Raw genomic sequence first — 19,150 nt, 5'->3', positions numbered from 1 at the left:
CTCTCTGATATTCCTCCCTCCCAGCTATACCCACTCTTGATTTAACTGGATAACCCAGAAAACTCTTTCTTTTTTAAAAGAAAAACCTCTAGGATTGGTTTCTTCCTTTTTTTCTTTTTCTTTTGAACAGGAAACCGATACTGCAACGGAAATGAGCTGGTGCTCGTGTAACATAGGTGTGGGTGCCAGCGCTGCAGCTCGCTCACACAAACCTCCAGCTGCCAGAGCTGCCTCCCCTGTGCTGCTGAGGAAGCCTATGGAATCCTGCCTGGCGTCTGCTCCTCCAGAGTTTTGCTGGAATGCAGTTGCTGTGGCATGAATTATTGATATTTCTGTTCAGGTTTGCTGTTCACGCAGGAATCTGTAATGCTTCCCCACCTTGTGCTGGGAATGAGCTCCTGGGTCACGGCAAGGCTTGTGTTTGACACCCTTTTACAGGCATGGTTGTGACATTGATTTATCCATTTCAGGGCCAGGGCTGGGAAATTAACTGACCCCAGAGTAAACAGCTCCTTCCTAACAAAAGGCAGGCTCGGGGTGAGAGGAGCTGGTGTGGAAGGGCGAGGACAAGGTGCAGTTATGTCTGTGCATTTTCAGGGCGTCACCACAGAGATGATGGAAAGGTTTCTAGGAATTTCTGAGTGTTCTTTGGCCTGACCTCAGTATCTGGCATTTGCAGAGGCTGCCCTTGCTGGCACTGTGCTTAGCACCTCAGAGATGGCATTAATAACGTCCGTTCCTAAGGCAACAACCTTGTGACTTGGAAAAGGCTGAGTTAAAAGTGTGTGTGTTTACAAACAAACACATCTTACACATAAATATGTAACTACTTACATACATATGGATGTGAATTTCTGCCAGACCTCCAAGTCACTTAGCAGTGGAGAGACAGGAAGCATCTGAATGAGGGAGATGTATTGACAGCAACAACCCTTCTCCAGAGAGTTTGGTCAGAGGTTTTGCAAGAAGTAGGAGCTGTGGCCACATTTCTCTTCACAGAGAAAAGCAAAGCACAACTTCCCAAAAATATTTCTGAGATTTACATTCTCTGAACCACAGAGAAAGAAAAAAACCAATTCTTATCTCATTCGCTGCTCCTGTGTTTTAGAATGAGTAGAATACATTGTAAAAAAATATTTACCTAAAAAAATTAGCAATTAAATTCTAATGTAAGTGTTTTGATTCATTAACCAATTAAATCCATATGTGTGTGTTGGGACTGTCAGCAGACAGTCACAAAATTCTGTACAGTTAAGTTAAATTAAGTACTTGTGCAATTTCAATTTACATGTAATATAGTATGGAATAATATAGTATAATAAAGTAATTAATTAGCCTTCTAATATCAATAGAGTGAAATGCATGATTTCTCCCATCGTCAAAGTTACCCTGCTTTTACAATAAGGAGCAAATTCATTTAGGCATTCCCTGAAAGGTGCTACCCACAGGAAAAGTGTGGGGCAAAGTTCAGAGGAGGGAACAGTGTGACATGGGCAAGCCTGAGCAGTGATGCCCATCAGCCTCCACCAGCCCTGCAGGGGCAACCTTTGCTCTTTACCCCATGTGAGATACAGACTCAGATGCAGCCCCTGCTCTCTGCCAGGAATCACACTCCTCAGGAGTCAGTGTCCATCAGGAGAGCCTCAGGGCCTGCCTTGGATCAACACTGTGCCCACCCACACTGGGGCAATACCCAACCTCTCAACCTTGGATAAACCAGGAGTAAATTTACAGAGATACCCTTGTACGTGTGAGGTCGGCTCAAGGCTTTGATTTCCATGAACAAAAGTTTATCTTCATTCCTGGCTCATTTAGTTGCAACTTTTCTCCACATTCCCTCCACCCACACGGGCTGTTTGTTTCCCCATGTGGAGCCTGGAGTAATTGTGATGAGATTTAAATGCTGAGGATGCTGCTGATCGACCCTTGCTGGCCCTGCTCCCCTGCTCTGCCTGTCCTTTATGAAACTCTCCCCTCTCATCATTGACAACAGGCTCTGTTTTATTTGATTTTATTACAAGATATAAATTTCTGTCTGCAGCCCTGGCTTCCAGCACGCGGAGGAGAGACAGGAATTGCCTAGCAACCAGGGGAACAAAAAATTAAGAGAATCAATAAGTCTTAATGGAAAGCTAAACAGAGACTTTCAAACCAAACCCCCTCCCTGCTCCCAGCCCTGGCCCACAGTGAGTCCATGATGACGTGCAGCATCCTGGCTATTGCATGAAACATTCAGCAAATGCTTCTTCTGAAAAAGCCAAAGTGCACATGAAAACCTGGCCTAACTAGGGCTTAGGTAAAGCTCTGATCCTGTAGCATTTACACGGTCAAGCTTGAACACAGCACAGGTGTGGAGGGTTAAGGTACTCAGCTGAGCTGGTTTCACTCTGGGGCTGTGAGAAGTCAGTGCTCCAGGTAAGTGTTAGAGGCTGAAGAAGATGAGGGTCTGGGTGCAGCAGCTCAGTTTCCCCACAAAAGGTCTGTGAGGAGGATTATGCCTTTGGTTAGGATGGCAGTGAGTTTCCAGACATTATCAAGCTGTGTGTGTAAATCCAGCAAGCCCAGCACGATGTGTGACACTGGGTTGAGTCAGCAAGGAACAGTCCAGCATCAGTTTAAAACAGAAATAAACCTGGATGCAGTCACTTGTCTGGCAGCACAAATGCGAAGGTCATTTAGGAAAATGTATTTGAGGCAAAGGGAGCATTGTAAATGTACCAGGCCATGACCTTGCCTGTATTTAAGGGGCTATTTTCTCCCACAGAGTGTTCTCAGGGACCTGCTCACATCCTCATGTTTGCAGGATCAAGATGGTGGTTTGGTTGTGTAAGTTTTCCAGGAGCTACTGGCACCCTCCTCCTGCAGATGCTCGTGCACACCCTGAATCTCATGGGCAGCATGAATGGCACGGGCTGAGCTTGCAGGAGGGCTCTGCTTTGTTGGAGGAAACAGAGTTGGATGATTTAAACGGGGACTTGCTTCGTAAAACCAAGATTGTTTTTGTAAGCAGAGACTTGTGAACCACAAACAGGACATTGCAGCATCACAGGTGACCCATACGTGAGAAGGTTTCAGCAGGGGTTAGAGAAGGAGACACAGCTCTGAGCCGTCCCTTGGCCAAAAACCTCCCACATCCTGCCCCTGAGTGAGTGTTTAGTCTTTGACTGGCAGAACAAGGAGTCTTGTCCCATAGATGGCAGGAGATGGACAGCCATGATGGCACAGGAGTGCTTTCACCCCTGATAACCCCCTGACGCCATGGAGGTGTGAAAAACGTGGGAAGACATTGGAGGACGTCCTGGCCAGACACAGCCATGGAAGCAGGTGGTGATGTGCAAGGACAGCAGGGAAGGGGGAGTGTTGTGGAGTGCGTGGGGCTACTGATGAGACCTTCACAAGTACCCCCAAAAGCTGCTGATGTTAGAGGGGCATCCCAAACGTGCTGCTCATGAACCTGCCAAGGTGCCTATGTGGCAAGACCCTGGCCAGTGAGAGCTGGGGTCGCTGCCAGGCGCCACCGCGCACAGGTGAGGACCCTCGGCTCCCAGCGGTTATTAGTGCAATACAACAACCGGCGACAGCGTCCCCTCCGCGGGCAGGAGTGAAACCAGGACAGGCACCCCTGCGTGCCGGGGACACCCAGCAGGATGGGATGCCCTGAAGGCCGGGTACCCCCTCGGGGGTCGGGGCCGCCCCGGTGCGGCGCTGCCGCTGGAGGTCGCGGGCGAGCGGCGCGGGGAGCCGGCAGCGCCCGCTGCAAGCGGCACCGGGCGGCTCCGGCAGCGGCGGGCAGGGCGGGCGGCACCGGGGCCGGGCCGGGCAGGGCAGGGCAGCACCGCCCCGGCGCGGCGCGTCCCGGCGGCCGGAGGCGCGTTCGGCGTGCGCGGGGCGAGCGGGGCCGATGGAGCCGCCCGGGCGCCGCCCGCCTCGCCAGCGCCCCCCGCCCGCGCCATGAGGCTGCCGTAGCGCGGCGGAGCCGGCGCAGCCCCGCCGAGCCGCCCCCATGGCGAAGGAGAGGAGCAGGAAGGCGCTGGTGGAGCTGCTCCAGCGGCCGGGGAACGCGGCGTGCGCCGACTGCGCCGCCCCGGGTAAGGGCAGGGGAGGCGGGGGGCGCGGGCGGCGGCTGCACCTGCACCTGTCCGCACCGCACAGCGCGGTACAGCATGGCACGGTACAGCATGGCACGGTACAGCATGGCACGGTACCGCACAGCACGGTACAGCACAGCACGGTACCGCACAGCGCGGTACAGCACAGCACGGTACCGCACGGTACGGCACGGCTCGGCTCGGCACGGCAGCGACGGGGCGCGGGGCTCTGCCGCCTCCGGGAGCGGAGCCCCGCCGAGGGTGTGCCCGGCCCCGTCCCCAGCGCGGGGGATGCAGCGCGGATGCTCCGGGGCTGCTGGAGGGATGCGCTGCTCTGCGCTGCCGCGCTCCCCGCGCACCGGCCCCGGCCGAGGTTCCCCCAGCGTCCCCCGGGCCGGGCCGGCTCCTCGGCCGGCCGTGAGCGCTGATGTCATCCCGGCGGGTCCCCGCGGGCTGCAGCGCAGCCGGGGCCGGGAGCCGGGCGGTGCGGGCTCTGCCCTGCCCGCGGGGGCGCCGTGTCCCCCGCGTCCCCTCGGCTGCTCCTGCCCTGTCAGCGAGCAAACACACGGGCACAACCGGAGGCAGCGCTGCGGACATCCTGCCCGGCAACCTTTGCCCAGCTGCCATCGATGGGTGCCTGCGATACGCAGGGAGCGGGGCTGGAATGGCTGTCGACGTCTGCGTGTACGGAGGGGAGAAAATCTGGGCTGGGAATGTCTTCTTCGCCTTTTGGATGGTGAATTTTTTGGGGTCGGGCCGTGGTGCTGTTGCTGAGCAGAGTCTGCGTGGGGTGGTGGGATCTGTCTATGAGAACAACCTTAGAAAAATTGCAGAGCAAGTAACTTTCCTGGTTTTAAAAAGAAAAAAATCACCATACAGAATAACCTAAATTTATGTTAGCTTGAGCAGGATGGCTCTGAGGAGGGGTATAGAAAGGATGTCCTTCTCAGCCTCTATCATTCTATAGGTTGAAGAAAAACCCAACACTTCAGCTGAGCCCTATTTTCCCAGCTATTGATTTCTTTAGGATGTTAAGATCTATTGCATACCGCTACCCAGCTCATACCATTCCCGGCGGTTTTACATCCCTAATCTGCATCCCAGGACACTGCAGTTCACTTTCAGATGCGTTGTGTCCTCCGGTTCCCAGCTGGAAAGGACAAAGAACTTTGGGCACAGCGTGAACGGCTTTGCAGCGCCGCCTGCTCCCACCCATCTACTGCCGGCTGCTGCTGTCTGACTGTACCAGCCCACCTCCGAGGTGCCTTGCTGAGCACAGCTTAGGCTCCCCGAGTAGGTGTCTGCCTAAATTGCTCCTTCCTGGAGAAAACTTTACAAACCCGGGTCGTTTTCAGATCAGCAGGGTGATTCTCCTTCACCCTGTGGGTATAGAACATAAAGCCCCCAGGCAAAATGGGAAGTTTCTCGGCATCACCAAGGTGGAGATGGAGCTGTAGGTCAATAAAATAGCTCATATCAGGGTAAGGAGGTTGTTGTTAAAGGCACCAAAAGGGCTTGTAAAACAACAGAACCATACTTTGGTTTTGGTGACATTTGCATATAGATATGTCTTAGTGAAAGTGAGAGAGGAGAATTTGGGCCAGTGTCTTTTGTAAGTCAAGATGTGCTATATTAACATCACTCAGCCTCTTCTGAACCCTTATGGCATTACTTCCTTAGGGCCACCTCCCTGTTCATCAACCCAATTTCTTTAGTGACTGCTTTGCTTCAGGTTCTTTTGCAGAGGAGAGCTATTCATGGTGCTGTAATGTGCTCCTCTGCCTGGGAGTGACAATAAACTTGAGATGCCCTGGGCTACTTAACACAAGATAATAACTTGTGTCTGTAGGTAGTGTAGAAAATATTCTGCCTGAATTCAGCTATTCAGGCTGGGCAGGTGTGGCAGGCCAGCTCTTTCTGAGGATGAGGTAATGCAGCAGAGGCAGGATAAGTATCCAGAGAGCCTCCAGAAAGGGGTGCAAGAATGTTCTTTGCTGAGAAGTGGGGTGCACAAAAAGATAAAGGTGGCAGCTGACAATGCAAAAGTACCAAAGCAGGGAAAATGAAGGGAGAAGGAAGGAAGAGGGAGGGTGTGGAATGAACAGAAGATGAGGGAAGCAGGGCAGACCTGTGCTTTCCCACATGTGAGTATCACCGCAGGGCTGATCTGGTACAGCTGGGGGATGCCCAAGATCAGGGTTTGTTATTGCTGTTTCTCAGGTGGGTGAGTGCCTTTCCCTGAATACTCTGTTAGTACAGGATCCATGATAAGAGGGAGCCATTTAGCTCAGGGATGCTCATAACAAAGAATAGGATGGGTTGGAAATGTAACGGGAAAATTCTGTTAGTCACTTTAATTTGTGTATTTGGAAGCCAGCTGGGTTTTCTTTTTCTTTTGGAAATATTTGTTCGAGAAATCAGCCAGCCAGTGAAAGTTTGTTTGTTTTTTTTCCTTCCCTGCTGTCAAAAAGGGTTATTTTCTTTTGTTACTGCTTTGGCATTTGGGAGAGGCTCAGTAGCCAGAGCCCTGAAGCCACAGCTTGTCCCAGGTGTTCTGTGTCCTGTCACAAACCCCTGGTGCAATGGAGCTCTCAGCCTGGCATGGCTGGGCTAAGCTGTGACCATACAAAGGCAAAGCCAGGCACAGACATGGGGCATCGGGGGAGGCTTTTCCTCCTGGGCTGGGTAAATAATTTCATCCCCTGCAGGATGAACCCATCTCCCTGGGGACAACCTGCTGCTTTGGCAGAATTTGCCACTTAATCGTGGCTGAGGATTGTTGAAGTGGCCAAGCCCTGTAAGGCTGCCCTGTTCAAGGTGTGTTTCCTTCAAGGATGTGCCCACTTGCACCTGGGTGGAAATGGGGATTGAATGTGACCCAGGAAGGTCAGATCTGGGTCTTCCCCAGGAAACATTTTGAGGGGTGTCTCAGGTGGAGAGAACAGTCTGGCCCTGGCAGCTGGGAATGCAGAAAGGATGCTAAAGTAGAAAGTGAAAATCAGAGTGTAAAATAACTGAGAGATTACATTTTTCACTTGCAGGTTTTTTTGTGTTTGGAATTTTTTTTTTAGGTTTTTATTAATTGCGTTTTTATAAAACCTTAAATTGCAAAGAAAGGCTGTTTTGAATAAAAGATATTTCAGTTGCAGAAAATGTCATCGATCTGTAATGCATAATGAGGCTGCCTTGGTTACATCTTGGGGACTGAATTCTGGGGTAGGAGCCACTAATAAAGTCATTAAATGGGGCTTTGGGTCCTCTGTCATTACACACTTCTGTGTCCTGGGTGTTGTGTTTTTTGTGGGTTTAAAGCTGTGCTTTCTCAGTAAAGACAGCATGGTAAATGCAGTCTTAAGTGCAAACTGAGCAATGTTACTGAATTGCTGGTGTGTAATGGCTCTCTGTGCATTAGAATAATCTTTTTTTCTTCAAGACTAATGTGGCAGTTCAGCCTTTCCTTTTTCTAAATGATTCTTTGTCTCGGGCAATCTTTCCTCACATCATAAGACGGATGGTTATCTCAGGGCATAACAAGACTTTGAGTATTTCTCTCTTTATTTTTCTATGACTTAGGCTCGTGTTTCCATGGAGTGGAATTATTTTACATTGTAGGAGGACAGAGAGGCTCTGAAGACAGAAATGGAAATCCCATCAAAGCAATCCTGCAGTTTAAACCCTCCAGCAGCAGTTTACATGGCTTGTTATCAATTTATCTTTCTTATTTGGGATGGATTACTGGGACATGGATCCTGGCTAACATTGCCCTCTGTGCCTGAGGCCCCGAGGGGGTGAAGGATGGAGGAAGAGCAGAAGGCTCACGCTGGAGGGGAGTCTGGAATTGGAGCTTTGTGCTGCAGAGCCGAGCAGATCTGGTGTAACAGTGCCTCTGGAAGGCTGAGATGGTTGTAAACACCTTTTCCTTCTCAGTCCTACAGCAGGTGAAGCTTTTCCGCTCCCTGGATGTCAGCAAGTGAGGGCGGTGATTACAGGGAAACGCCTGAGCCCTGGGGGTTGCTCGATTTGCTCAGGATTGAGGAGGGCACTGATTTATCTCAGCCTCTCCTCCCTCCCTCCAACCTGCTCCTGAGAACCCAGATGGGGAAGGTGACTGAGCCACCCAGCGCTGCCAAGGGCTGCCCATCCCCTCGGGGACTGATGGGGCTCTGCCTCGCAGCTCTTCCCTCTCTTGCCCCCACTGCCTCCCACTGGAAAGCTGTTCCAGAGCTCTGCTGCTCCAATGGTGTGAAACGGGATTTTCATCATCCAGCTCAAAGTGGAAACTTGTTCCTGCACCTCCATTGTCCTCTCACTTAAAAACTGAATTTTTTCTTTTTTTTTTTTTTGGTGGTTTTTTTTTTGTTTGTTTGTTTTTGTTGTTAGTTTGTTTTGGTTTTGGGGTTTTTTTGGTGTTTTCTTTCCTTTTTTTCTTTCTTTTCTTTCTTTTTTTTCTTTTTTTCTTTTTTCTTTTTTTTTCTTTTTTTTTCTTTTTCCTTTTTTTCTTTTCTTCCTTTTTTCTTTTTTTCTTTTTTCTTTTTTCTTTTTTTTCTTCTTTTCTTTTTCTTCTTTTTTTCTTTTTTTTTCTTTTTCTTTCTTTTTTTTTTTCTTTTTTTTTCTTCCTTTTTTTTTGGTTTTTTGAGTTTTTTTGGTTTTTATTTTTTTTGTCCCTGGGAATCAGCCAGCCCTCCTCCCCAGCTGTGAGCAGAGGGGTAAGAAGGAAAAAAAAAAACCCACAGCAGTTGTGTTTAGCTCAATGCCACTTTCTGCAGGGGAAAAAGGGCTTTTTGGAACAAAGGAGGTTTAATGTGATGGTGGTTTTTGTCCAGTCCTGGTGCCTGGGCTGCAGCACAATCGTGGGCTGCAGACAGTGAGAGGGGGCTGCTGGGACCTGCCAGCTGAATTAAAAGACCTTGGCAAGTTTAGTGCCTTCACTGAAAAATTTTCCTACTTAGAGAGGAGACTTGGTAGGAGGTGGTTTGACTTCAGTGTTAACTCTTTTCAACATGCATGACCAGGGTCTGTTTATCAGCCTCCTGATCCCTCCCCAGAGTAAATAGCCACAGAACTCTGGTGCTGAACACGAGGTTCTCTGGCTCGGGCAGGGAGGAGATGAGCAGCAAGCAGGAAAGGCTTTGTACTTGTGGACTGCACTAAAATCCCTGTGGTTCTACCCTGTATCAATGAGTCCCATTTCTGGTGCAGGGTAATAAAGGTTTTGTTTTTCTGGAGAGGTCCATTTACCACCTCAAACAGGAGAGGGTTCAGGAAAATCCACTGAATCTGCATCCCAAGCAAGGACCCTGCAGTGGCAGGGATGCAGCAGGGCCAGGCCATCATCTGTGTGCTGAAGGATGTGTTGAGGATGTGTTGCTGTGCATTGGCCTCATATTGGTCATCATATTGTGCTCTAAGTAGTGATAAATGTGGTTTAAGGCAAAAGGTGGAGCAGGAGCATCCAAATTTTGGGACTCTTTGAGTTCTTGCTCTTGTCTGCTTTGAGCCTGTTGCTGCTCTGCTTCATGGGGTTTTGGATTGATTGCATCTAGGGATTTTCAAACTTGAACCCCATGTTTATATTCTGGATACAGGAAATAGTGATTTTTTTTCTTTTTTTTTTTAATCCATTACCATCCAGCTTCCAATCTCTTTGGTTTCTAAAAGTTATCTTGTGTCTTATGTTGGTTTTTCCTCCATTATGTTTTCTGTGCCTAGCCTTCATTTTTTCTTTTCCCCTAAGTTCAGGAATGCTGGGTTCAAGCTGCAGTGTTCACTGTGCTGGCTTTTCCTGAGGCTTGTGGTGGTAAAAGGGGCTGGGTGGACAAGTTAATTTCTGAATTTAGCTGAATTTAAAGCACATCAAGTGTTTTAGTTTTGTTTTGGGTGCTTCTCTAATCTCTGGCTATGCCTTTCCTTTCAGATGAATGAGATGGGAAAATACCAGCCCAATGCCCTTCTCCTGAGCTTAGTTTAGCTTTGTTTGTTTCTTTAATTTTTAAAATGAAGCTGACTCATGTCTTAATTTTGAAAGGCATTATGATCTGTTTATGAGTTACCAGGAATCTCTACCACACTGGGCAGTGAAAGCCTTTTAGGGCTGGAACTGGTCATTCAGGATCAGAGTCTTTCTGCACTTACAGCAGTGCATTTGGTTTAATGTTCCCATTGTTCCTCGTTCGTTTTTATTCCTTTTGGCTTGAAATAATGGAATAAAGTAATTTGGAACTTGGGCATGCCGGAGAGTTTTCATTAGGCTTCACTGCTGTTTGCTCAAAATTCTGGAGGTTTAGGGAAAAAAATCATCTTTTTTGAGCAATGCCCAAAAAGCCCAGATTATGGCGTATTGCCATTTCATTGCACTTTTTTGGCTCATGCCCAGACAGAATAATAAAATTACTGAACTCTCAGTAATGTCCAACATGGAGAAGATATTCCAGCTGTTGAAATGTCCAGCAGCAAGGTGGGCTTCACCTCTCTGTGGAGACCTCCACTTCCATGCAGCCTGGGGTCAGTGGCTCACTAAACTAATGGTGCTGCTCCAAAATTCAGTGTTTTGTGTGAAGACACTGATGAAAATTTATTTTCATGTTTGATAAGATGTTGTCTATCTCTGGTGCAGTCGTTGGAAGGGTTGGAGTCTGTGATAAGCCAAGGCTGGGGATCACTGGTGTTATCCCTGTCCCTGAGCTGAGAATTTGTGCTGGAGAGCAGAGAGAGGGACCCTGATGTGTTTGGGGAGCAGTGCAGCCCCTGAGAGCCCCCAGGCCCTTAAAAGGCTCTGCAGGAGCATCCCTGCAGCCGTGGGTGCTGGCCCTGCCTGGGGTGTGTCACCAGCCCCTGCAGACGCGTGGGTGCAGCTGAATCCTCCCTGGTTTCTCTGGAAATGGTGTCACGAGTGTAGGGAGTGGGGGAGAAGGGGAAGCAGCCTTGGCAGAGCCCTCCAGGAGCTGGGGAATCCTCCACCCCCTGCTTCCTGGCCACAGGCAGAGCTGTGCCACGGGGAGGTCACAGGGCAGCAGGAGCCCCAGGGCTGGCAGGGCTCTGCAATCCTTTGGTTTGTTCAGATGATGCTGAGAAATTCCTGTTGGCTTCCAGCTAAAGCCTGGAAAGGTTTGGGCTGCCTTGCTGTCTGTTAGATGTCCTCAGCCAGGAGAGCAGGAGCCATGAGAAATCTCAAATTATGGCAAGGGTGGCATTTCAGAGAGACTTGCCCTGGCAGATCAGTTTGTTCTGGGGGTTCTCACTACCCAGCAATTTTTTGGATGGGGCTAAGTCAGTACCTGAGGTCTTTGAACTCTCCTCCTGCCTGGTGCTTCCCTTGGGACTAAACCCATCTGCCAAATTTGGGCTGGGACAGGAGAGCATCACACAACCAGTGAACATCCTCAGTTCCTCCACCCACCCTTGCCATGAAAGACACATTTCTGAAACCAGAACAGCAGTGAGGAGGAAGCTGCTATTAATTAATACCTGGCTGATATGTGAATGGCCAGGGCCAGGTCTGGTGGGGCAGGTGAAATGTGCATTTCTGGCAGGGTGCTCCTTGAAATCAATCGGATTTAATTTATAAATGTGGGACACTGGTGGTATTGGATGGGCACGGATTTGGGGCTAGGCAGGAGGGGAAATGCTGCAGGAGGAGAGACCTGCTGGCTGTGGTTTGTAAGAACAGGCTGAGAACATCCCCTCAAGGCTGGGTCACACTCACCCCCTTGTCTCTGCTCCTCTGAAGGACTGTCACCTTCTGGCAGCCACACAGGGTGACCCTGTGTATATGATGTAGGTGTGTGTATGTACCCAAAAGCTGATATCATCCAGCTTTTGTTTGCTTAATTAGACAACCTCCTGGGCTGGAGGAAGGTGTGCAGTGTCCTGGTCCTGTCACACACAGCAGGGCAGGCAGGGCAGGGTTCCCTCCTGGGGAGGACTTTGGAAGCCTGACTCCACTTTGGAAGCTGCAGACAGCATGAAGAAATCCACCTGCATGCCTGAGATAAATCTGGTAATATTAAAGAGGCATTGGGACTCCCAATAAAACATGTTTTATTGGCCAGTGCATACTTTGAGCCTGTTTCCCTGGGCTGGGCAGTGCTTTGATCAGATCTCATTGCTCTGGGAACGTTTGAGCTCAGTTCTGCTGTGCTCAGCCCAGGGACCCAGCTCAAGCTTTGCTGCCTCAGCTTCCTCACCAGTGCCACAGCTCTGTCCTCTGGACCCTCTTACCATTCTGTGTATCTGATCCTCTGCTTTAAGGGCAGTGATGGCTCTTTGAACATGACCCTGCTGCTTTCACCTTGCCTGACGTGCACCCTCGGGACCCTTCAGCAGTGCAGAACCTTGGGATGGTTTTGTGGCAGGAAGTTTGGAGGGTCCCAGGCTTTGATTACAAACATGTTTGGAGATGAGAGAGGAAAATATGATGAGTTAGGGCACAGAAAGTGCCTGAGCATGAAAAACTCTTGATTTTTGCTGCCAGCCCACAGCCCAATAACTGGCCACAATCTTTGAGGTTGGAATGAGTGGGGGGCTTGATCTGGGATGGGGGGTGAAGCTGTGGGATCAGCAGGGTGGGCAGCACCAGGCCCTTGCATCAACCTGACTGGTTTGTACTTGCCAGGCTTGGGTTGTAGTCACTGGGGTCTCTGGTGAGGATAGGAGACCATGTGAAACAGAAAAACCCACCTTTGTGTCTGCTGCTGGCTGATGGGACTTGTGTCAGCCTGGGAATTTGCTCCCCTCTCCCATGTGGGCACCCAGCTGTGTCTGATGAGGATCCCCATTCAGCTCTGGGGTTTGCATCTGAGCAGAGCCACCTCTGCAGGACTGAACTGCTCTTCCCCAGGGTGTGCTGGGGAGCCTGGTGGCTGTCCCTGAGGCAGGGCTGGTGCTGTCCCTGAGGCAGGGCTGGTGCTGTCCCTGAGGCAGGGCTGGTGGCTGTCCCTGTAGACAAGGCAGGGCTGGTGCTGTCCCTGAGGCAGGGCTGGTGGCTGTCCCTGTAGACAAGGCAGGGCTGGTGGCTGTCCCTGTAGGCCAGGCAGGGCTGGTGGCTGTCCCTACAGACAAAGCAGGGCTGGTGGCTGTCCCTACAGACAAGGCAGGGCTGGTGGCTGTCCCTGTAGGCCAGGCAGGGCTGGTGGCTGTCCCTACAGACAAAGCAGGGCTGGTGGCTGTCCCTGTAGGCCAGGCAGGGCTGGTGGCTGTCCCTGTAGGCCAGGCAGGGCTGGTGGCTGTCCCTGCAGGCAGGGCTGGTGGCTGTCCCTGAGGCAGGGCTGGTGGCTGTCCCTGAGGCAGGGCTGGTGGCTGTCCCTGAGGCAGGGCTGGTGGCTGCCCCTGTAGGCCAGGCAGGGCTGGTGGCTGTCCCTGTAGACAAGGCAGGGCTGGTGGCTGTCCCTGTAGGCCAGGCAGGGCTGGTGGCTGTCCCTACAGACAAGGCAAGGCTGGTGGCTGTCCCTGAGGCAGCGCTGGTGGCTGTCCCTGTAGGCCAGGCAGGGCTGGTGGCTGTCCCTGAGGCAGGGCTGGTGGCTGTCCCTGTAGGCCAGGCAGGGCTGGTGGCTGTCCCTGCAGGCAGGGCAGCGCTGGTGGCTGTCCCTGTAGGCCAGGCAGGGCTGGTGGCTGTCCCTGAGGCAGGGCTGGTGGCTGTCCCTGTAGGCCAGGCAGGGCTGGTGGCTGTCCCTGCAGGCAGGGCAGCGCTGGTGGCTGTCCCTGAGGCAGGGCTGGTGGCTGTCCCTGAGGCAGGGCAGGGCTGGTGGCAGCCCTTGTTTCCCCCTCAGGAGCTGAGCTGCCCCATGCCAGCCTGCTCTCTGCACTGGCACAGCCAGGGCATTAAATATGGATAAGGAGGAGGAAGCACATCCCCTTGCCTTTTATAAATAATTGCTGTGCTGTGGGCAGTGAGGGTTCAGAGGGGAATAAAAGGATGGTGAGGGGCTGGGAGAGACCTGCCCTTACCCCGTGCCAGCCTGGTGCCATGGGGTGGCTGAGGGGCTGCCAGCCCTGTGGGTTTGGGCAGGATGGAGGATTTGGTGTCTGCCTGGGTGACCTGCAGTGAAGCTCGTGCTGCTGGGGCACAGCTGGAGCTGCAGGCACTGACATTTGCCTTGGAGTTCAAACAAAGATCCCTGTATTGGCTTCATTGGCAAGGCAGTGCCAGCACACTGCTGGATGTGTCCTGCTCCTGCCCCTGCCCTCCTCCTGTCCCTCTGTCTCCCTGCTTCAGGCAGTGCCTCTCCCAGGGAGGAATTTGGAGGCAAGGGACTCTGTTTACACTGCTTTGTGTGAGATGTCAGCCCAGGGCTGTAAACACTGCGTGGTTTTGCTCAGAGAAAGTACAGAGCTACCACTGGTGGCATTTTTCCATTGAAGCAAGGGCTGGAAACCTCCTGGCATGGAGGGCTGGGCTGCTGGGAGCTGCAGCTGTGGGAGGAAAGTCTCTGTGTGGAGCACATGTAATAAATAAATAAAAAGGGAGCAGCACAGTGGCTTCCCTGAGCTGATGTAGTTTCTGTTCCATGCAGTGTTCAGATGGAATTTCCTCATGAGAGAAGGATATTCCCCTCTTCTCTTCATGTGAGCATGGAGTGAGCTATGGATGCCTCAGGCACATGCAGCTGTCTGTATTCGGGGTTTGAGGAATAACAGCTGCATTGGGGATTGCAGATCTGGTAATTGCTAGTTTAATTTGTATTCCTATCAATAGAAACATTTATTTTCCTTGTCTATTTACCTGATGCCTTTAGACTCAGGGACATCAGACCTGGTCACTCCTGAACACCCCTGCCATTCCCTGAGCTCCTGGCCTCACCTGCCATGCCCTGTCTCTGCCTCAAAGCTCAGTAAAGTGCAATTCCCTCTTTCCTTTTTGCTTCCAGACCCGGACTGGGCATCCCACAGCCTGGGGATCTTCATCTGCCTGAGCTGCTCGGGCATCCACCGCAGCATCCCGCAGGTCAGCAAGGTGAAGTCGGTGCGCCTGGACGAGTGGGACGATGCCCAGGTGGAGGTATGTGCCCTGCCCTGCCCTGCCCTGCCTGGGTCCCAGCCAGGGCCTTTGGGCTCTTCCCTCCCTGAAGATGCCACAAGAAATGGGATGTCACAAAGCAGGTCTAGGTAGTGAATGTGGGAGCGAGGTTTGGGCTGACTGAAGTACAGCACCCCTTCCGTGAAGGATTTCCTCACCCCTATAAAGATGTCAGTGAAATGGCATATAAAAAATACTAATTTTTAATGAATTGTCTTCTCTTGTTTCTTACAATGAATTGTCTTCTCTTGTTTCTTTCTTCTTCTCAATGTTTCTTACAGACTAGACCTGTCTGCCTAGTCTACCATCACACCTGCCCAGCTCAGCTGTCTCTGGTTTTGTTCCTCTTAAATTCACAGCTTGGAAAACCAAACCCTCACAGTATAAATTCTCTCTATTTATGCCCCACACCAGCCTGGATTTCTGTGGTGCTGCTAAAGGCACCCAGGAAACCTTTCTGCTTTGGCTGCTGGTGTCTTCAAAGGCATGAAGGACTCTACCAGTCACTGATTTCTGTCTTCTGTGGGTAGAGTTGAGGTTTTTCTGAAAGCTGCACCTCATGGAGTTCTGTGTTATATCACAATAGGCTTTTGTGTTCCATGGGCTTTTCCTTCCCTGGTATTTTTTGGGGGAATAGATTGAATATATAAATGTGAGAAATCAAAACCATGACAAACCATAATAACAAAAAAAAAAAAAGCTTAACTGCTTGTTATGTTTGTATGCTTGGCATTTGACACGAAACAAAATGTATTTAGCATGGCTGCCTGGAAAAGAATGGGGTTTTTTACACTTATAAAGTGAATTTCAATAAACAAAATATATCAATAAGGAAATAAGTAGTTTTCTTTGCTGAGTTCTCAACCAGCCATTTGTGTATCAGAAGAAATGGAAGGCTGTCAGGGGAGATAAAAACATTATAGATTTATTTATTGGAAAGGAGGGCTGTCTAGGGAGATAGAACTTTTATATGTTCATTTGTTTGTTTGTTTGTTTATTTATCTGTTTATCACTTCAAGCTCCTTCCTGAGGTAGCTGCAATGACTTTGCAAAAACAAACTCATCCTTTTGGCACAAGTGATGTGATCTGAGGCACAGGATGTGTTATCAGAGGCAATCACCCTGCTGGAGCTGTAACACGTGGAGACTAAAAGCCAGTGTGATGTTTTTCCCCCTGGTTACCTAATGCCCATCTTGGATTCCTGGGATCCATCTGATTCCCATGCCTGAGGGGGAAATGTCACTGTGTGCTGCCTCCTGCTCCTGTGGGATGATGCAGGTGGGGTTGGGACATGTCGTCAGCATCATTTTAATCTGTAGGACCCCTAGCAATAATAACCAATATTTATTTGCAATAATAACCAATATTTATTTGCAATAATAACCAATATTTATTTGCAGCAGCCCTTCTGTGCACAGTCCTGGGTGAACCTCTCAGTAAGAGAACAGATCCCCCATCCCAATAATTTTTTTGCTCTGTAGAAGTAAAAGAGAATAAAAGAAAATACTGTTAAAATTTTCTTAATTCTTTCTGGTTTTTTCTCTTTTTACAGTTTATGGCCTCGAATGGAAACAATGTAGCAAAAGCAAAATATGAATCTAAAATGCCACCATTTTATTATAAACCAACGTATCTTGACTGCCAGTAAGTAAATACCTCTGCTGGTAAACAACATTTATTTGTTTGTGCAGCTGCAGCCTCTGCAATACTTTAGTTTTAGCATAAGACTTTTCTTTTTTTCCACAATGGAGGTTTCATTTATAAAAGTCCTGAAAATGTTTTTCCTTCTGCACACATGTGGTAGAGTTTATGCTGCGTGTGGGATCTTATTTAATAAGTACATTTGAGATGATGCAGGGGAGTCAATAGTTTGTCTGTTCCCCAGGCTCTTCCGAGTTTCTAGAGCTGCAAGAATGCCAATTTCTACCCATTGATTTCCTCTGCCTTTTCAAATCCCCCTTCTGCAGCAAGGCAGAACTTGCTAATCTGCTGTGTGAGATGCTGGGTTATTTGTAATGCAGAAATACTGGGGGTTCCTGTTGGGTTTTTTCCCACCTAGATAACGAATAATCTCCTCCATGGAGGCAGCTAAAAGGCTGTGTCTCCCCTGCAGTGTGGAGTAACCTCCCTGGTGAGCTGGGGTGACTTTGTGCAGCAAGGAGCTGAGCAGCCAGAACGTGCTCTGCCATCCAGGCTAAAGGGGATGGACTGAATTTGGCTTTTAGGGTTCAGCCCTGCTGTGTACCAAGGTGTTCTTTTATTTTTGTGTGAGTGGAGCTGCCTGGCCTGACAAGAACAAAGCATCCATTTATGCAACGTTCAGAGCTCCAGAATCCCAGCAGTTTGGCTGTGCCGTTCTGGGACTTGTGTGTGCTTGTCATGCTCGGGTTGGAGAAGCAGGATTGGTAGGAGAAACAATTCTGGGGGATTTTGACTCTGTTTGCTCCCAAGTCTCAGTTCAGTTCAGTTAGGTGCTGCCTCTCTGATGGTGCTCAGCTTGCCCAGGAGAGAGTCCTGGTTCTTCCCATGGCTTATCCCTGCCTGAGGGGTGCACAGCTGGTGCTGGAGGAGGGAGCAGGGCACGTCCCTGCAGCTTGGGGTGTCCTGAGATCTGGGTATCAATCACACCTGGCCCTCCTTGCACAGGGAGAGGCAGCAGGAGCTGCTGGAGCAGCCTGGAGACCAGGAGCATCCCCATTCCTGCTGCTTTGGGGTGGCAGCAGTGTCTGTGCCTGGTGCTGTGTCCTGCTTGGCCAGTGCAGCTCAGCCCTGCTGCTGGGCTGTTCCCTCCCTTCCTCCATCCTGCAGAGCTGGGTCACTCTGGGGAGCTCTGCCAGGCACTGGCTCAGCTCCAGCCAGGGCTGTGTGAGCTCACAGGGACCTTACTGGAGCTGTGTGAGCTCCCAGGGACCCTGCTGGAGCAGCCACTCCATCCACAGCTCCGTGGCTGATGGAGCAGCACCATGCTGGGCTGGGAACCTGTGAGGAGCTGGAGCAGGGGATTGAAAGGATTTGTTGTTGTTTCTTTTTGGTTATTTATTGATTCATTGGGAGGATGAGGCAAGGCCAGTCTTCCTGGGAGCAGCTGCAAGACTAATTTCTGACCCTTTTCTGGTCCCAGCTTCTTACTGGGACAATTCCCAGCCTGCATGGCCTGGTTCCTGTGCTCAGCCTGGAGCTCTGCTCTGGTTCTCTGGGCCAGCACTGCTGGGTCCCTGCCATGACAGCAGGGTGCAGTGGGATGGATGTGACCTCTCAGAGGAGCAGAGAACCCCCTGACACTGCTGCAGGGCCAGCACTGTGGGCACATTACACCCTGGGATGCTGTGCCCAGTTGTATTTCTCTTTCTCTAGTTCAGGGCTCTCTGTTCCTCTCAAGATCATGCTGAACAAGTGCAGGGGAGTGCTGCTTGTTCCAGGCATGTAAATTTAGCTTTTCCCCCGCCTCGCTGCAGTCCAGTCACTGCAAGAGCATGAGCTGTTCCCAGCCTGCAGCCCTGGGAAGCATCTCCATGGGTGACACCTCCATCCAGCACTGGCAGTGATTCCAACCATGTTCTGCAGCACTGAGAGCTTTTGGTGCTTCTCATTCCAACAGCTGCAGTGCCTGGGCAGCTCTTTGTTCATTTGAAGCTTGTTAATTTTATAATGCTGTTTCTGGAATCCCTCTGGAATTGGGAAGTTTGGGGGGAAGAAGTGCTGCAGTGCCAGCTAGTCCTTTTTTCTTCTTGCCCACAGTGCTGTAGTTGGCTCTTTGGGACATTCATGGTGTTTGCCTGCTGCATTTGGCTTCTGTATCCTTCAAAAACCCAGTTGTAGCTTCCTGGTTCTGCATGACACTTGGCAAAGGTTTGAGAAGTTGGAGGGGTGCTCTGGAATTGCCCAGGGAAAGTTCATAGCCAAAAAAATTACCCTACCAAAAAAACCCCAACAAAACAAAACAAAACAAAAACCCCAAAACAAACAAAAAATCCCCTTCTTGCCTCTCATCTCCTCTGTGTGCCAGCACCCATGTCCCAGGGACAGTGACCAGCAGCCAGCTCCTGTTCC

General features: G+C 50.5%; 1 protein-coding gene across 1 annotated transcript in view; it reads left to right on the top strand.

Moving 5' to 3' along the window:
• Positions 1-3,930: 3,930 nt before the first annotated feature.
• The window catches only part of ADAP1 (ArfGAP with dual PH domains 1), a 50,332-nt gene continuing 35,112 nt past the window's right edge, over positions 3,931-19,150 (top strand). The window contains exons 1-3 of the mRNA XM_066561172.1: positions 3,931-4,088; positions 14,951-15,081; positions 16,653-16,744. Of these exons, the coding sequence (XP_066417269.1) occupies positions 4,004-4,088; positions 14,951-15,081; positions 16,653-16,744 (308 nt within the window). The 5' untranslated portion in view covers positions 3,931-4,003. The remainder of the gene's footprint in view (positions 4,089-14,950; positions 15,082-16,652; positions 16,745-19,150) is intronic.

Source organism: Molothrus aeneus, chromosome 16 (genome assembly GCF_037042795.1).
Source record: "Molothrus aeneus isolate 106 chromosome 16, BPBGC_Maene_1.0, whole genome shotgun sequence".
In the NCBI taxonomy this organism is placed as follows: domain Eukaryota; kingdom Metazoa; phylum Chordata; class Aves; order Passeriformes; family Icteridae; genus Molothrus; species Molothrus aeneus.
The sequence above is the reverse complement of the archived record's forward strand: the minus strand, read 5'-3'. Positions and strand labels throughout refer to the sequence as shown.